Here is a 19,682-nt window from a genome sequence, read left to right on the forward strand (position 1 = left end):
ATAATACACTCTTAATTGGAAATGATCCAGCCAACATACCCACTCAACACTCTGCCGCATCCCCTATACCCACTATTTCTTGTTTAGAAGCTTTCCAGGGAATGAGTCCTACTGTTTTTTGGGATAAAATGGCAGTTTTAATTGATGGAAGGCTGTCTCCCTTAGTTGAGCGCCTTGTTGCTCTGGAAGGGAAAATTACATCATTACTAACAGCTCAAAAACAGCCTAACATAGTGGCAACAGTACACTCTGATTTGAATCCATCTATCCATCAATTGACCACCATATCCGGTACTTCATCTACTGAACAGGTGGCCGCCCAGTATTCCGCTCCTAACACAGCCCAAAGTGGAGGGGAACCAACCCTCAATAAGAATTCTAGGCACGCTTGCTCTGCCATACCACGACAGGCTAGTGTACCCTCTGAATTGGGTAACTCAGAGGGTTTTTCATCCCAAATTCCTCCCCCTTCCTTGACCAACCCTGGATCTAATTCTCTCCCTACCTCTAAGACTCTCCCAAGACTCGACCTACCACCAGAATGTAGCCCATATGTTGTGGTTTTAACAGGTGTACCCGAACTCCCACAAGATAGAGTCGAACCCTATTTGTCTTTGAAGCATAAGACAATACACTGGTTGAATACAAATAGACCATTGCCTTCACATCTAAATGGGGAAATTCTGATGGTTCGAAGAGTATCTTGGGTTGGCCAGGGTGTGAAGAATATTAGGGGTGATTGTATAATTGTGAATTTTAGAGATCCAAGGGTAGTAAAATATGTGGGTGAGGGGGGTTGGTGTAACATGGCTGATGGAATTCACTCTCCCTTCCTCTCCTATTTCTATCCGATGGGAGTACCTAAACTTAGGAGGGAAATACCTATTGCACAAGTAATCGCAGGGAGACCTCGCATAGCTCTTAGTGGAACCCAGGAGTCTGATACACAACTTCCCCACTACAACATACTTTGTTGTAACAGGTTTAGCTCCCTGGACTGCATTGATTGACTGGAGCAAGATTTTGACCCCAGGTCCATGACCACATCCCAGATGGAGCCAATTGAGACCTCGGCTTCACCTTCACAGCCCCAGGTAAACACGGGCTCAGACACTCGGATTTTTCTGGATGTTGGCCATGACCCTGGCATAGGGAGAACACTTATATGTCCCTCAGTAGTGCCCCTTGATCGTTTAGATCCCCCAGATAATAGGTATCCCCTATCAATAGGTACCGACTTGGCCATTCTTCCTGCCCTGTTTTCGTCCCCATATTTGGGTGGAACCCCCAAAATAGGGTTAATACATCAAACAGAGTTGAAGCCAATGGAGACCCTCTCTGATAATATTCCTCTTTCTACTTGCCCAATTCAGCTAGGGCCTTTACCTACTGCTACTTGTGGCATTTTAAATACATCCTCTGCCGTAACATCTATTTCCCATAGGTCCTATCATTCCATCAATAGGGCTATGGGGTTGAAAGTCTTGTCCTGGAATGTGGCGGGTCTATCACGCTTGCTAGAGCTCCCCGATTGGGGGGAATTCATAGATGGTCATGATATCTGCCTTTTCCAGGAGACTTGGGCATTGAAGCCCTACCATTGTGTAGGGTTCGCCACCTTTTGGGAATCAGCAGTAAGGCCAAATGGGGGAAGGCCTTCTGGAGGGATGACTATTTGGGTACGATCTCATCTGGGATGTGCACCTAGGAGAATTAACACTGACACACCGGATATCATGTGCCTAGTTATGTCTACACTGGAAAATCAGGTACTGACCCTAATAAATATATATTCCCGTCCTGTGAGTTATGGCAAGGAGTCCACCACCTTGAGCAGTTTGGATGCCTTTTTGAGTATGACTAGCAATACCGACTCTCTCATAATCGGTGGGGACTTCAATTGCCATTACGAACCTTTGAACGGGTTAATTTCCTCTGTATCTCAGGAAGAGGACCAAGTGTGGGCTATACCGCCCTCCAATACCTACCCCACGAAGGCTTGGACGCCATTGGTTCTTCAACTTACCCAACTCACACTTACTTTTTCACTAAGGGCTTGCAATGGTAGGTTTCCTGCAGACAATCCAGCCAACCCAACATTCGAAAGAAACAGCCAAACCTCCATTATTGATTATTTGATGCTTAGCATGGGACTATGGCCAAGGATCCTGGATTTCAAAGTCATTAAACGCAGTGAAAGTGACCACAACCCCATTGTTGTTACCTTGGAGGGGTTTATAAATCACCACCTTCCCTCCACTGATTTATCCAGTGTAGTTCCCTTGATTGCAACTGATGGTTCGCGAAGAGTTAAATGGGAGAAGATTGCCCTGTCTGACAGTAAAGTTGGTGCATTGTACTCTGAAATGTATCCTCTCTTGGAGAAAGTAATGGGAGCGCCAACCCCACTAGAGGCTTATTCTGATTTAGAGCGGATTGGAGCGATACATATAGAATTATGCGCCACCCTCGAGACTCACTTTAGCCAGGCTATTAAGAGGAATGTACAATCCAAAAGGGAGAACCCCACTTGGTTTGACAAATCTTGTAGGGAAGCAAAGTCATTGCTTTTACTAACTCTTAGGAATGGCTCTAAGATAAATATAAAAGAAGCAAGGGCACGTTTTAAGAAAACTACCACCGACGCAAAAAAAGTGTGGGAAATTAGCATATGGGAGGAAATTTCTCATGCACTAAAGAATAGGGATCAAAAAACTTTTTGGAATTTAGTTAAAACCGGGAAGTCTGGTTCGTCCCGAGCGTTCCAACCCAACTTAGGGGCGGAAATATGGCGTACATACTTCCAAGAACTCTATGTTTCGAAAACCTCACAATTGGACACTCACCTCCACCTCCCGAGTCCTTGCCCAACCCCAACCCAGGCCTTACCCCCGATGTGCACCCTTAATGAGGTCAGAGTTGCCCTTACTAAAATACTTCCCAACAAAGCCCCAGGCCTAGATAGAATTCCAGACGATCTTTTTAAAAGTGAACCTGACATCTGGGCCCCATACTTATTTGGTCTCTTCAACGCAATCCTAGTAGGGATGCCGCTACCACCAACTTGGGCCGGAGCCGAGATCATACCGATACACAAAAAGGGATCTCCACTTGATCCGGCTAATTACAGGCCCATTAGCCTAATAGATGTTGCCCAGAAGATCTTTGCCCGCATCCTCCTAGCGAGATTACAAACATGGATGGAGGAATCTAAAATCTTGACCCCTCTGCAGGCGGGATTTAGAGCTAGGATGTCTACTGTGGATCAATTGTTTAGACTGCAAATGATCCATTGGAAAAGCATAATTCTAGAAGGGGGCAGTCTTTACCTCACGTTTGTCGACCTAAAATCTGCTTTCGACATGGTTGACCGCAGCCAACTTTGGGAGTTGCTAAAGGGGATGGGTGTCCCTCTCTACCTCTGCGACTTATTTGAACGTCTCCATAAGGACACCTTCGCCAGAGTCAGATTTGGACTCCATGGAGAACTGACGGAACCATTCAAGGTAGAAAAGGGAGTCAGACAGGGCTGTGTTTTAGCCCCAACTCTCTTTGCCCTCTTCTTGAATGGACTGATTGAAGACATTCTGGCCCTAAATGATATAGACGCCCCCAAGCTGGCAGGCAGGAAAATTCCCACACTTATGTTTGCGGATGATACGCTGCTTTTGTCTAGATCACCCATGGGTATGGTTAGAGTCCTGGATGGCTTTGCCTCCTTTTGTAGGAAAAGGAATCTAATCATCAACGTGAATAAGACTAAATTCATGGTGTTCCATGCAGAAACCATCAATCGTCCAATACCAAAACTGGACGGCCTGCAACTGGAACGGGTGAATACTTTTGATTATCTGGGTTTGACCCTTAATAACAAAATGACCTGGGGCACCCAGATCTCAAAAGTAAATGTAAAACTTGTCCAGATATCAGGGGGGATTTTAAAGATGTTTAAAAATAGTCATCTAAAACTAATTAGCCCTCTGGTAGAGATCTACAAAACTCAGGCTAGGGGGGTGGCAGCATATGGTGCTGAATTATGGGGCCATAATCCAGTTTTGATTTTAACTAAATCAGAAAATCGTTTTTTTAGACATTTGTTTGTATTACCGACAAGCACCCCCATTCAGCCACTTAGGATGGACTTGGGTATCCAACCAATTGCGGACATGGTCTCCTCCAGACCTGTAATGTACTGGCGACGACTATGGAGCACTCCCGAACTTGTTAACTTTCAGGAGGAACTGAAGTCCATTCTATTGCTTCCTAGGGCAGGCGCTATTCCCTGGTTAGCCTATGTTAAAAAATTACTTAGGGAGATTGGGAGAGAAGACCTCTGGCTCTTACCTGAGGCCACTTGTTCCTCTCTGCCAAAAAGAGCATTGGCAAAAATCCTGGAGGAATACAAGCTGACTCAGATCATTCGATCGGCTAATACTCCAAACTTGACCTCGGCTTTTCTCGAGGTCAAGCTTGGGTATCGATTTGAGCCCGCAATAGATCTGATTCACCCGGTAATTGCCCAAAAATTATACCTACAATTTAGATACGGGTCTCTTCCCCTTCGTTCAAGAACTAACAAATGGGCTGGCTCAATCACACAATCCTGTCCTGGGTGCGGTGCCATTGATGAAACTGAGGTTCATACTATAATCTTCTGTCCGGCATATAAAATCCCACGTAAAAAATGGATAATTCAGCTAGCTAAGAACTTAGGGGTCTCGAATCACAGAGATCTCTTCAGATTGTTGAAATACGATTCGACCCCCGTATATGTTATTGTGATCTCCAAATTTCTTTTTTCTATGTGGTTAATCAGAAGGCAATTACTACCTCATTAAGGTAATTATACTGATATCATTTTTCTTTTTTTTAATCTGTTTTTATTCTTATGTATTATGGATTAAGGACTGTACTTATATTCAGCACCATGGTTCTATTCTTGATTAATTCTTTGCTGTTGTAAATACTATTTTATGAACTTTTATGGCTTGTAGCCGAAATAAAGTTTTTTTTGATTGATTGATTGATTATACTGAATACATGTGTCAGATTTTTTTCACTTACTGTTTTTCAGTAGTTACACATCTCTACCACTGAGGGGTTTAGGAATGTGGTCCATAGTAAAGAAACATTGCTCCTGAATCATGGAGTTAAATTTACACATGTAGATTTACTCATGTGTAAATCTGCTACTGCATCTAGGTGGAATTTACACTTTTTTGTTATTCATCCTTTCCATGGATAGATTTACTCTTAAGTGTAGACTTACATGTCTCCACTCCCTGTCGGAGGCTGCAGCAATAGGATTTATGAGTACAATGTTTATATTCATAACTGTTCACACTTAGGTGGAGATATCAGTCACCAAGGCAGAGATCTCTTTATGGGAATACATACAGAAAAATATTTAAAAATTATCATTCTGTAAAAATGTCATTATACATCTACAACCTAGAACTATTAGGACAAAATGTTGCAGGACATTTACTTAATAAATATAATGTGTATTTACTTATTAATTTAAATATGTTTACTTAATTTATAAATAATAATTCTTAAAAAATATTTTAATTGTTTATGTTTCCTTGAACTGCATCACGTTTTGTTAAAAGGTGTGTGTACAATTGAATTACTTGTAATTTAATAACAAAGGTAAAAGTTTTTAATGTTGTTTTTATAGTAGGTTTATTCTTTTAAAATAATTATTTTACATAGGCATACGATTGCCTAGATCTCCACACAGAAAAGATAGCAGGTGAGTGAACAGCACTTTGTAGTAAATGACTAGTAGTACTTTAGTGCTACTTCACATACTACAAAATGCAGTATGTGAATGGTCCTTTACGTTTCTTGGTGTGTTTATGGTGTTTGCAGTGGTTGCCCAATATCTATTGTGCAAATGTTCCAGAAGTGATATATGGCATAGTTGTATTTGTTCCATTTTTGTATGTAAAGTGTTTTATTTACATGCAATTTCCATATGAAACAGTTAGAGCATGTGTAGGATCCCAAAGGTTTGGTAAAAGCAACTTTTTAGTAGTTTCGTTAGTCGATAAATTCTGATTGACATGACACATATTTGAAGCTTTTGGCTCTTCAGAATCCTCATTTTGCTTCTGTGGAATAGCAGAGGTGGTAGGTTGTTTCATGAGAAGTGCCAGCATTTTTGAAAATTATTTTTTGTATGTGGTGATTTCCTTCATGCCATTTTTTGATAAATCGAATGGGTTCTGTATTGTTTTCCATTCTCCTTTGTTGGTTAGAAGAGTAGATTTGTTGATGGAAATAACTTCTTGAGCAGTGTTTGCATGTTGTTCAAGCTATAGCCTCTGCTAACTATTCAATCCAGAAATTGTTGGATTTTAGTTCCATATACTGTCTCTTCATCAGAGTCAAGTCTGGCCCTTTCGAGTTCAACTTTTGAAATATTTTTAATAACTGTAGGAGAATGCTATCTGTCAGCTTCAAGAATAGGATTGCCTGTTGATGATTTCCTGTATAAATTTGTTAGTGGTTTGCTGTTATTCAGCTAACTTGTCCAAACTAAAAAGTCCATTTGGTTTTGAGAGATGCATGATGTAAGTTTGATGTTCTTGTATTCTCATTCATGCGTGTGATGTACTTCTGTAACAGAATGATATTTCCTTGCCATATTAGTTAAATGTCATGCTATGATTTCTGTATCTAGCAGGGAACTCTCAAGAATCTAAATATGCCCGTAAGTAAAAGGAACAAAGTGACACTGAAAATGTATTAACCCCTTGAGTGCCCCGCCCTTTCCCCCTCCTGTGCCGGGCATTGTATTAGCGGACCCAGTCCATGACGAGATAGTCTCGTCATGGGCACAGCGCAACCGCGCTCCATGACGAGACTATCTCGTCATGGGCATAGAAGGGGTTAATAAGCACATGTAGCAGGGAGGCACAAGTAAACAGCTGATTTGTTCATAACAAATTAAAAAAACTCCATGTGATCAGATTGTATTTGTCTCGAAAAACTCCATGCAATAATTTCGCAATAAAAGAATTATCTGAAAAGCATTGGAATATGTTTCAACATACTGAACATAATAAATCTCTGTTTCTATAATATTTGCTTTTGAGATCAGCTAACATTAAGGGATTTAACAGTAAGGGATTGTTTACTGCACACTCAGCCCAAACAAGCTTTATTGAAACAACACTGAAAAATGAGAGACTTGGCAGGTTTCCCTGTTCCAAATGTGTTCATTATAATATTGTCAATAAATATAGATTAGTTAATAATTGTCAGGAAAAAGCTATCAGTTTACGCATTTTTAAACTTCATATTTTGTGTATTGTGTTCAATTCTTCTCTAGTTTACTGTAATTGGGAAGAAACGCAAAGCCAAAGTCAGATGGTCAAAACACAGGAGCAATGTTCGTTCTTGCAACGTGAGCTCACCACTGGCTACACAATAACAGATGCAAAACAATTGTATCAAATGTTTTTACAGATAAAGAAAACAGTCACTGGCATGATTGGCTACAACTGGGAGAATTAACTATTGAACAAGGTAGTGAGAAATATTGCATTTTTGAACATCAAGCCTAAAGTCTCAAGGCAAAACTAATTTATATTTTTCTGTGAACGATAGTAGCACTAATTAAATATTCCCTGAGCATGCGATTTCCTACTTGTCACCTGAATGTATGTAATGGCAGCATGCTTGGCTGCCAGGATCCCATCTACCCTCAAAACGAAGTTACATTCCTGCAAGATGAGTGGGAGTAAGTTTCTTTTTAAATTGTTTATCTGACTTTGATGGACGTTTTTATATCGGTTCCTTATTAATTTGAATAAAATGTAAGTAGTTGTTCTTATCTTCTCAAGTTATTTGGGCTTAAAGTTACTTTACAGCACAAGTGATAGTTTATTCAGATAAGTATAACTATAACTGCTGAAATTCTATTGTTTGTGTGTATAAAATGAGAACCTAACTATAGCGTCTCTGTAATCTTTGTTTTTTTCTGTGAATTTCTAATGTTTTTTAATTCTATTTCATAACTATAATGTCCCTGTAACCTCTGTTATTTTCATTGAACGTCAATGTTCTTTTAACTTACAGTAATATTTAATGTCCATACATTAATCCAACTGATGCCATGCATGTACAGCCAACCCCCCGCATGCAGCCAATCCGCTGCTGCGCACAGCCTTTGGCTGTGCGTGGCAGGAGGTTGACTGCAGGGCCAGACCCTAAAATGCAGTCAACCCCACACAAAGCACGGCCTGAAGCCAGGATCTGAACCAACTCCAAGCATGCAGCCAATCCCCTGCTGCACACAGCCTTCGGCAGCCAGGCCTGGTGGCCAACCCCCAAAGGCAGCCAACCCTGGAGGGGGGCATGCAGCCCCCCTTCCCAGGCTGATCTTAGCTCTATTGACCACATCCCTCAGGCCCTGCCACATTTTTTAATGGAGTGTGGTACATAGCCCCCCTCCCCGTGCCGTATTTTGCCCCAGGGACCCCATCCCCCCTCACCAAGAGCCCATTTCTTAATTAATGCGGAAGTGAGCATGCAGCTCCCTACCCAGGCTGATTTTAGCCCCAGAGATCCCATTTCTCTGAGTCCTGCCCATATTAACAAGGGGGAGAGGGCATACAGCCCACATCCCCTGGCCACAATAGTGACCCGTGGAGGGAGTACCGCAGGGCCGTGGGGCAGGGCAGGGGAGGGGCAGGGTGGGGAGGGTATTAAACTCCGGCTCACGGCTGATGGGAGTAATGTAAATAAATAAATATATAAAACCAATTTCATTGCGTGCGCTGAAACGCATTTGCTGTTTCAGTGCGCGCGATGACATTCATTTTATTTATTTATTTCTTTACATTAGTTCGGTTGGCCATGAGCTGGAGTTTACTACCCCCACCCTGCCCCTCCCTCACCCCATGCCCCACAGAACTTCCGCCATGGGCCGCTACTGACTGGCCAATATTGACCCAGGGAAGTCATCCCTTGGATACCCACTTCATCTTTGTTGCGGGCTGAAGGGGGAGCCCCAAAGCCTCCAGCAGGCGATGGCAGTGCTCCCGCCCGCATGGAGCAGCAAAAATGATGCTCCCTGTGGGTGTGAGCAGTTTTTTTCATCTGTTTCCCTGCTTCACAGAGGCAGGGAAACAGATGAAAAGTCTGCTCCTAGCAGGCGGGAGCATTTTTCATGCTCCTGCCAGCTGGGAGCAGACAAAGGACCTTATTTTGAGTACAGTGGTCCTGAAGGTCGCCATACTTGTGATAGAGGTCTGACCACCACCATACTGTGGGTCCACCCGCAGTATTCTGAGTGTGGTGGACAAACCACTACAAGACTACTGGCTCTGCTGGGCTCAAGGACCCCACTGGGCTGGCGGCTTGAAGCCGGCTTGAATGTGTTGGGGGTGCCACTGTTGACATCGCCGGGCATATTCCGAGTTGCCTTTACACCACCATTTAATGGCAAAGAGACCACCAAGAAAAGGGTGGCGAGAGGCAACAGCCCCCTACTGGATCTGGGCCTGGGGGTGCATGCAGGGGGCATGTTGTGCCCCCGGTAATTACATCCCCGTTCCTACATGGTGTGGCATGCATCAAGTGCAGTTCAGGACCAGCTGCACAGTGTGCACAAGCCAAGTTAGTTTTCCTTTCTGTGCTTTGGATTCACATGTGCCCTAGGATGGGACAAGCAGGCCTGCTTCACATCATGGGAGTGTGGGTGAGGTGTTGTCCGGGACTGTCTGGTTTGCATGTATTGTTGTTCCTAAGAATGCTGGCCTGCAGAGGTTATGAATGGCACTGACATTTAAAGACTAAGGTTGTTCTCTAAATGTATTACATTTGTGGTGCTTGAAGAGCTCTGTCTTCTAATGGCTCCAATCCAAACCTATCTTACCCCTCTATAAAACAGTGGTACTTTTTATTGCTCTATGCAAGTAATCTAGATGTAGAATAAAGGTGTAAGTGCAGGATGTTTAATTTATGTATGCTTTACTCATGTCAAAGTTGCTTGCATGCACTTATCCTCATTATATGCTCGCTGGTAAGGTTTAAAAATGCTGTGCTTTGAAATTCTCTGGCTGAGGACAACTGATGACATAAGGAGGGTGGGACAGAGTGTGTCACTATCACGCAGGTTTTTTAGGAAAATTTCTACACAGTTTAATGATATGATGCATTTGTGATGTCACTTGTCCTATACTCAGGTGCTATTCCAGTACAGTGTGTTCCGTCAAAGTAACAGGAAAAAGAGGTATCCCATGCCCTTGAGCATTGAGCCCATACTATTAACCCTATTGCTTTCCCACACAATTGTTTACCAACATTTACTTTGTCGTGTGGAGTGTCCTGGTAGTAACAAACAGCCTATTTGCTTTCTCACTGCTGTGAGAATGCCCTCTCATAGGTTTGCATTGGGAATTCCCTGATATGTGCTTCAGTGGTAATTTCTGATATGAAAGGGGTAATGTGGCCATGTTTGGAAAGTTTGGAATATTAGCGATACATCCTGTTTATTGGTGAAAGCACATTTGTCATTACTATTTTGGAAATACCACTTTTGGAAGTGGGCATTTCTGTGTGCTTATAACTCTTTGTGCCCTGCCTGGTTGTATGTTCACTGTCTGGTTTAGCCTGACAGAAGAAGGGGATGCGCATTCACTCTAGAGGGGTTGAGCTTTGTCCTGCCTTTCCTGGGTGACTCAGTGGTCTGGCTTGAATAGGCCTGGTCTGCATTTAGAGTGGTGGGAGGAGTTGCAGCTGCACGTGAATAGGGCTGTGCCTGACTTTCACAATGCTGTCTCCGCCCCCTGTAGTGTGTCTGGAGCCTGGGCTTGGGATTGAGTGGGGGTGTTGTGCACTTTTAAAAGCTGTTTGAAGTGCCCCCAGAACAAATACTTTTTGAGTATAAGTACAGGGCCTGTGACCCCATATTTTTATACACTGCGTGAGAGCTGTAACCAGATGCTGCTGGCGCTATAGACTGCACCAGAGGATAAGTTTTTATGCTGCCATGATAAACCGACCACTTAAGCTTTGCTGTGCTGACCTGTGGAAGGACTGCCTGTTTGCTGGCCTTTGGCCACTGGGGTGTGCTGGCCTGATCCCTGCTTTCCTGATCCTGCGTGTCCTCAGTGCCAGTCAAAGGAGCAGAGCGAGGAGAGCTGTGGCAGGAAAAGTGTGGGTGGATCACTTTCCCCTCTGAGAAAGGCTGCTGATGGTATTTTCACTGAGTGCGTGGGGAGCACTTTCTACTTTGTCCACAGTCAGTGTGTGTGAGTGCTTCATGGTGGCCACGAGCATGTGGAGGGCTGCCTTGTTCTTGCATGTGGTGGCATGGCCAGGGGGAAGTACGGTGGTGGCAGCAGGTGGTAGCCTCCTTTGTAGACAGAGCCACAGCAAACACGTTACTGAGGCCACTGGGAAGCCACCAGTGATGTCAGCACCACCTTCTTGAAGCTAGATGCGGTGTGTTATAACCAGGGGCGGGCTAAGCCCTCGAAGCCCATTTAGCCCTGCCCCACCCACAAAGCATTGCCATAGAAATATGGCTTGGTGCTCCACGAGCTGTGCAAGGGGGTCCTCATGGGTCTGAGGACCTCTCTTGTTGCTACAGGAGCCAAGCTGGTGTGTCGGGCCCTGTGGAGTGGTAGCCGTCGCATGCTCCTTCGTGGATGGCTCTGAAATTTTTAAAGAGGCCAGACATCCCCAGGGAAATACGGAGGCTTCCCACCGCTCTGCAGATCGGCCTCCTGGTAATGGGCCACTGCCTGGATAATAGTTACTCCGCGCGTTTGCAGGTGGCTACTGTTGATTAATGCAAAGGCTGACCCTGCAATGTGCAAGTGCCCCCCATTGGGTAATATGTGGGGGCACGTATTCCATTCAATTTCAGTCAGTCTCCTAACGAGGAGGATCGAGGGAGGGTTCCTCTGAGGCGAGGGTGCCCACCCCCTACTATTGTTGACGACGCTCGCTGGGTGAGAACATGGACGGGCCCCTGATTAGGAACTTTGTTGCCTTGGGAAAAACTTACTGAGAGTAATGTAATCCTAGTTATAGGTGCGCAGATGCTGCTGTGCCCGGTCTCCTTGTGAGGAGCAGTAGCGGCCCGTGAAGGGAGTTCCGTGGGTGAGGCGGGGCAGGGTGGGGGTAGTAAACACCAGAATATGGATAAACGGAGGTAAGTAACCAATTAAATAAATAAAATGAATGTCGTTGCTTGCGTTGCATCACATTTTGCGATGCTTCGCCAGCAACGAAATACATTTTATTTATTTAATTGATTACTTACCACCGTTCATCCATATTCCGGTATTTACTACCCCCCACCCTGCCCCTCCCCCGCCCCGCCTTACTGCCCCATGGAACTCCCTCCAAGAGCTGCTACTGGTGATGAGTACTGTGTAACATTTAAGACAAGCGCAGGACCACTGTCATAGGTTTCTGCTGCATTGCATGCCCTGATGTTGGTGTACATATCATTTTATTCCCTAACCTGCATTTTTTGCCCTGAGGTAATGTTGCATATTGTAGTGGTGATTCATGTTCATGTTCCCTTACATGCTGCATTTCATGTTCCCAGGTATAGGTCGTTTTATGCCATACCATGAAAGGATAATGAGTATTATTTTAGGGTATACATTATATGCGTAGTGATGGTGGTTTTATAACGTGTGCAACCTATAAGGATTTACCTGATTTCACTAACTTGTAATGTTATGATAATTGCCTGGTTATCAAATGGATTTATATTGTACATGTGACATCATGACAAGTGCCTTGTGGCACAGTGATTTATGTGATTATGGTCTAAAGTGTTTTATGTACAACACAAAGGATATTTTTATATACCCTTGTGTGGAGTCTCTTTTTGTAGTGTGCCTAGTGTGTCACTCGTGCGAATCTGTGTTCTGCAAACGCTTTACACATTGCCTTTGGGATAAGCCTGACTGCTCTGCCAAGCTACCAGGAGGGTGAGCAGGGGTTATCTTGGGTGTTTAACTCCCTTACCCTGAGTAGAGTGGTGGGTTCTGCCTGGCTTAGGAGCATACCCTAGCCCACCAGAAACGTCATTTCTAACAGGGGGATATAAGGGGGAGATTCCCTCCCATCTCCTCATCCTTACCCTTTATATCAATTTGACTCGCTGACTTTTCTCAATCACTAAGTCCAATGCACCTCCAACTTTTATGCTCCAGCACTTTGAAAAGGCGCCAGCTACCACTGGCTGCTGGCCTATACTGGAATGAGTCCTGATCCCCAAGAGGTACCCTCAGGTTCTGGACCCTTGGCTGGAATGACTGAGGGCTCATCTTAAAGAAAAATGTGTAAATTCTGAAGGTTCGTCTCCTTGCAACCACAAATGTGTGCATTCCTGCCGAGACTCTGCCAATCACGAAGAACAGATAACAAGGCGTTCCAGTGGTACCTGCTGTTCGCTCCAACCGCAACCATGCATGACTACACGCTGAAAGCGACCGTCCATGACAATCCACCAGCAAGAGGCTCCAGCAATGACTGGCTCTTTGTACTACAGCAATGACGATCCGCAATGCCCTACCTGCCATTCGTGCTGAAAGCCTCCTCTAATGCAAACAGAACTCTTCACAGTGGAGCTGAGAAGGTAAATCTTCACCAGGACTAACCTGGACCCTGTACCTGACCCGCGCTCCTTCGCACTTGGCCATAACTTGTGACTTTTCCCCAGGCTAGCATGACGAATAACTACAATTACACTTTCATCTTCTTGGCGCTATTTTCACACAAACAAATATCTCTGGTTATACTGATTATATTTTGTCATTCTGGCATCATTTTATTTATTAAAATGTATTATTTTTTCGAAATTGGTTTTGGATTTTTTTTGTACTATGTTTTCACTTAATTATTGCTTGGGTGTTGCATAAATACTTCACACATTGCCTCTAAGTTTGTTGTGTGTCGATTTAGATACCGTATATAGGTTTCCCGATTTCTGTCCTTATATAGGCACAATTCGCATTGCCCATATTTAGGCGTAGGATTCCTACCCTTATTTAGGCATTATCCATGCTAACCAAATACAGGCATGGCCACCTACATCCGTCCATCTACATCACAACGAGTTCTTGGAAAACCAGACTCTTAACCCTTTAGGACTTCCCCTTGCTTGGATATTGATTTCTCAAGGAAATCATTTATTGTGCATGAACATCTATTCCTTAGGGATTCATTCATGACGTTCTTTTGCCCGACTTTTATGTCAATACTGGCATTCTTAAACACCTTCAAGGTATAAATATACCTTCACTTACCACGGCAAACCACGGTTCAGCTGCCTACTTGCACGACGCGGTTCTTCACGGCAAGTTCGGAAGGAAGTCAAGTCCCCGCCTGACGCACAGACCAGACGCTGTCATCCTCCTCGCAGAGAATCCAGCTCCAGTGTTTCTCACTCCCCTTGCGGGGTGTTAGAGATCGAGACTCGGAAAGAGATTCCAACCTCACTCATTCTAAGGTATGGAGCAGACTAGAACCTAGAGGGACTTTTGGCAAATCTAGGCGACTATAGCTAAACTAGACTATAGACAAGCAGCACCTACTTCTTACCTCATACTACACTTAGATTAGGCACACTGGGGAAGAACTAGCTAGAAGCATCAGGCGAGTACATTTTAGCCTGTGTAATTTATGTATGTATTTTTATGAATATCTGTCAAAGCTATAAACCATGCTATTGCAGTATTATTTGATCTTACTGCTAACGCTGTACGTATTATACTTCGCATTCTGTCTTACGATTGTAGCAGTTCATATCTCTTGCATGAGAAAGAAGACTGTTCAATAAACCCTTTTTATTGAAACGCCCGTCTATCTATTTCTGTGTAACTCTGTAGAAACAAAGCATGCACGATTGACTGAGTGAAACTGTTATCTATTGTTTCCACGATTCTGAGATTGTTCTGATTCTAAGGGAAACAAAGTTGTCATGTTTATGCGGTTGTCAGAAACTAATTCCTTCTTGTTTATTCGAGAAGTTTCTAGTGACCTCTGAGTCAGCAGGTACACACAAGTAATTAAGTTTAATGTACTCGATAGAGACATACTGACCTCAGTCCGATGTCAAAACTATAGTGTATATTATTCCATTGCGCAGAGCCTATCAGGAATATAGGAACTTCACTAGATGGCGCCCAACGGTTTGGTAAGGAACTAATTTAACGCTGGATACTGAAGTAACTCAGTTGTGCTTTTCTCAGAGACCTCTCTTCATAAATACTCCATAAGACGTCTGGAGTGGGTAGGGATAATATCCGCCATAGCTGAGTGGGACAAAAATCCTATGTATTGGCTGTTTGGTTTGTTCAACGTTGAAGAATACAGTGTTCCAAAATATTGTGCACCTTATCTTTGTTCCCTTGAAACTTGCTCTGCAATTTTCATTAAACAAATGTCCCTATACGGGGAGAATAACATTGGAACCAGTGGAGCTGTACCCGACGATGTCGCAGCAGCTTTTGATTATACAGGTTTTAATGAAACCGATGAAAATGCAAAAATTATCGTTCCAAATTTATGGAAAGCCATCACTCTAAAACATATAAAACATGGCCTAACACCAAGGGGTAGTAGAGCAGTTTTTGTGATAGAGGCACATGAATCTCACCAGACAGAGGCATTCTATTCATGGATAGTATTCCCAGAATCAAATCCAGTAACTAAAACGTTTCACTTCTACAAAGAAGATGAACCACCTGAGGAATAAATTCCTTTTGAGGATATTGAAATTCCACTCACATACCAGGAGCATGATCTCTGGTTTAAAGGCGCCCTAAAACATCACAATCACATTACCAGGCTCGGTCGACTAGGTAGACCAGGAGCAACATGGCCGATTTTAGCACAACTCAAGAACGGAAAATGGGCTCAGACAATGTTGGTCAGCGCAGCAGAAGTGTCAATAGCTTGCCAGAACCTGAAGGGACTTCTGGAGACAGTGGACCTGAATGAAGACATTCAAGTTGAGACTGCAGACACCAGGGTTAGTTCTCCACAAAGGTTATATGAAATAACACTCCGGATGGAGGGAGACATACCAAGGAAAGTGAAAGCACTCTTTTGGGAGCGACTTTCAAAGGGTTATGATATACTTCTAGCAGAACGGGACAGGCCACCAGAATTTGTCAGAGGGTGCCCACATGGCGAAGACATCATTATGCCAGCCTTCTCTAACCATGTTCCAGTACATTTAAAATATACTTCTGCCAGGAAATGGGCAGTGGCCCAAGCCCCAGCATTATACAAAAACCATGTCGAGTGGATGAGGACTCACCTTATCATAAGATCCAGTTAAAAATCACACAACTGCACAAAGGCAGTATCCAATTAAGCAAGTATCTAAAAAACAGGTCAGGGAGATCTTAGATCAACTTGAATACCAAGGGGTGATTGAACCATGCTCCTCATCAATGAACAATCCTTTGTTTCCTGTTTCCAAACCAGACAATACATATCGTCTAGTTTTGGAATACAGACACTTAAACTCTTGTTGTAAATCATTTGCAGTACAAAATGCACATAGTACAGCATTAATGAATAACATTGTGTGTAAAAAAATAAAACCACATTAGATATTTCTAACAGTTTCTTTTGTCAAAACATAGCACCTGAAAGTAGGTATTTGACAGCTTTCTCAATAATGGGGACCCAGCGTCAATTCTGTCGTCTCCCTCAGGGATTCAAGAATAGTCCAGGGTTATTCTCAGCAAGGGTAACGGAGTTACTACAAATTTATGATGACGAGGCATTGTCATATGTCGATGATATCTATCTGACAGACGATGACATGAACAGGCACTTGAACAGGGGGAATACCATTATACTGGGCTTCACCTCTGAAGGTTATACATTCAATAAAAAAAATCAAGAATTGCCCATCTCAACATCCTTTTCCTAGGATATGAACTATCAAGTGAAGGAAGAAGCCAGGCAGACAACTTTTTAGAAAAGTGTGTGCTGCTCCAACATACATTCTAAACTACGCAGAAAGGGTTAAACCTCTCTACAAATTAATCAAACCTGATTTTAAAATCACACATTGGACACAGGAACACACAGATATCCTGCATTCACTTCAAGCTAACATGTTAGCAACAAAACACTTACAAATACGCATTAACGAATGCAACTTAGTGATCCGAATCATTCCGGGTCAATGCGGATTCACCTACTTAAGTTTTAACGAAGGTGAAAAAGTACCAATTGCATATATATCACATTTGTATACGCATGCAGAAATGAAATTCACATCAACAGAAAAAATTCTTACAGCAGTTCAAACTGCTGTAGCAAAAGAAAGAGCCCTAGCACAGGGGAAACACATTATGGCCGTAACCCCTGTACCAGCCTTAGAGGCAGTTACAAAAGCGAGTATTCCGAATGCAAAAGCTTTACATCCAAGATGGATACAATGGGTTCATTCTCTTGCTGCAACTGATGTTGAATATGTTTTTGATCCCTATTTAAAAACACAAGCATTCCTGCAATACAAACACAAATTTCCTCTGCCTACTAAAATTCTCCCTCTTGATCAGTACCAATTTATAATTTATACTGACGGATCTGCACAACCCACTACGGAGGGTAAGCAAGCTTATAGTGCAGCATGCGCGATCGTTAAAGGTGGTATGCTCGATGGCAAATTTAACCCATGGTCACAAAAACGCAATCTCTAGGAGATTGTGCAGCTCAGCGAGCTGAACTACATGCATTTAAATTGGCACTTGAAAATACGGATCACGAATTCCCCACACTCATAGTGTGCGATTCTTTTTGTTGTGTTCAATCATACAATGAATATTTACAGAATTGGCTTCAAAATGGTTTCAAAGATGCAAAAGGTGGCATAATCAAGCATAAAACGCTGTGGGAACAAGTAGTTCAGTTGTGAAGCGGACTACAAAACACTCACATGATACACACGCTGAGTCATCAACGTGATGGCGTTCACGTTGAAGGGAATTCATTGGCTGATAAAGCCGCGAAAGAGGCTGTGCAAACGGCTTCCGTAGCTGCAATCACTCGTTCAAAAACAAAAATAGACAGTGAAATAATACTGGCTGTCAATGCTTCAAGCAAAGGCAGCGGTGCAGCAATACCTAAAAGGTTTCCACTCAAATACTCATATATAATTGATGCGAACAATGTTCCATTTGCTTGAATCCCTGGAGTGGGGGATACCAAACATGGAACGAAGAGCAGCTTTGATTAACGAAGCACATCTGGGAAAGGGTCTGACACATCAGGGGATCTCTAAAACAATTTTAAAACTAAAAGAGATGTACTGGTGGCCAGGAATGAATACACTGATTCATTCTTTTATCAATGAATGCATAGACTACAATAGAGATCGCAGTACAGAACACCCCCAAGCACTTGTCTACAACATAGCCAGCCCAGTACAGAGACCATTGTTAGACAGCATTAGACTATCTACATGCAGCCATCCCTGTGGACGAATGCAGTCCCACAAATACTAAATCAAGGTTCCTTTGGATGTGGCCTAAGCGCTCGGCTGATGCTCGAACTGTTATAAAAGATTTGCGAGTCTTTATCGGCACATACGCAATTTGCACACTACATTCTGACCAGGTTCCTGCGTTTAGCTCTCGAGCTTACAAAGAAGCCATGGCCAGTTTGGGCGTAGCATTGCGGTATTCTTCTCCATTCCATCCTGAGGGAAATTCTGTTGTGGAAAGAAAAAAACGGGACATAAAGCAGTCTATAACAGCAAGGGCATTAGGTTCGGGTGATGGGTGGGTCAAACATCTTTATGGGGTCCAACGCTCTTTAAACAATTTGCCAAGAAGTTCTTTAGGGGTTGTCACTCCATATGAAGTCCTATTTGGAACTAGAATGTTGATTCCGGACCTTGACATAAAAGGCACAGTGGTGGAAAATAAAAAGTTTAATATCAAAGATCGTTTGGCTGTTTTACAGGACTTAAATGAACTAAGATCGAAACAAAGCAATGTGTTCCTGAAGCCAACCACCACTGGGGAAAAACCAACTGTCCCAGCAAGGCCTGTCTGGATCCCAAAGCTTGGTGATCTAGTCAGAGAAAAGATCGCGGACAAGAAGGAATTTGGGGCTTCTTACAGACAACCAGTACCTGTCCTAGCAATCCACTATCCAGCAATCCAGTACTACTGCCGCCCCTTGCTGGTAAAAAGGAGAAAAGATTTGTGTCCATCAACCTGATCAAACCACACTATGTGGCCGATACTAAGCAGTAGGCCAAGTGGACTTCGACAATGTAGTAGACGTACTCCGCTAGCTATAATCCAAGAGGTTCAAACTGAGAGACTCATCACCATTGAAGATTCTACAGTGAGAAATGAAGGACTAAGCAACAAAGCTATGGAACTCGTCTCTCTTGAGACCCAAATAACAGTTCGTCCTGATACACCTGTCTACACCGAAGTAACAAGTGATCAATTGGTTCCAGCGATTTCTACAATTTCTGATGCAATTCCAAACATTGACAGAACTGCCTCTGGCTATTTCATTAACTTTGATACGTTTTCTGAGGATCCCAACGAACCTGAAACGACGCCAGCACAAAGAAATTTCAAAGAACATGGAACAGACTTTTTTCATCTCCTAAAAAATACTTATCTGGTTTCATCACGGATTGAACTATGGATTGT

General features: G+C 43.2%; 1 protein-coding gene across 1 annotated transcript in view; it reads left to right on the forward strand.

The window, feature by feature from the left end:
* Positions 1–3,047: 3,047 nt before the first annotated feature.
* The window catches only part of C1_2H10orf90 (chromosome 1_2 C10orf90 homolog), a 561,981-nt gene continuing 545,346 nt past the window's right edge, over positions 3,048–19,682 (forward strand). Inside the window, exon 1 of the mRNA XM_085622763.1 lies at positions 3,048–3,624. Within this exon, the coding sequence (XP_085478889.1) occupies positions 3,048–3,624 (577 nt within the window). The remainder of the gene's footprint in view (positions 3,625–19,682) is intronic.

Source organism: Triturus cristatus, chromosome 1_2, assembly GCF_964204655.1.
Source record: "Triturus cristatus chromosome 1_2, aTriCri1.1, whole genome shotgun sequence".
Taxonomy (NCBI): domain Eukaryota; kingdom Metazoa; phylum Chordata; class Amphibia; order Caudata; family Salamandridae; genus Triturus; species Triturus cristatus.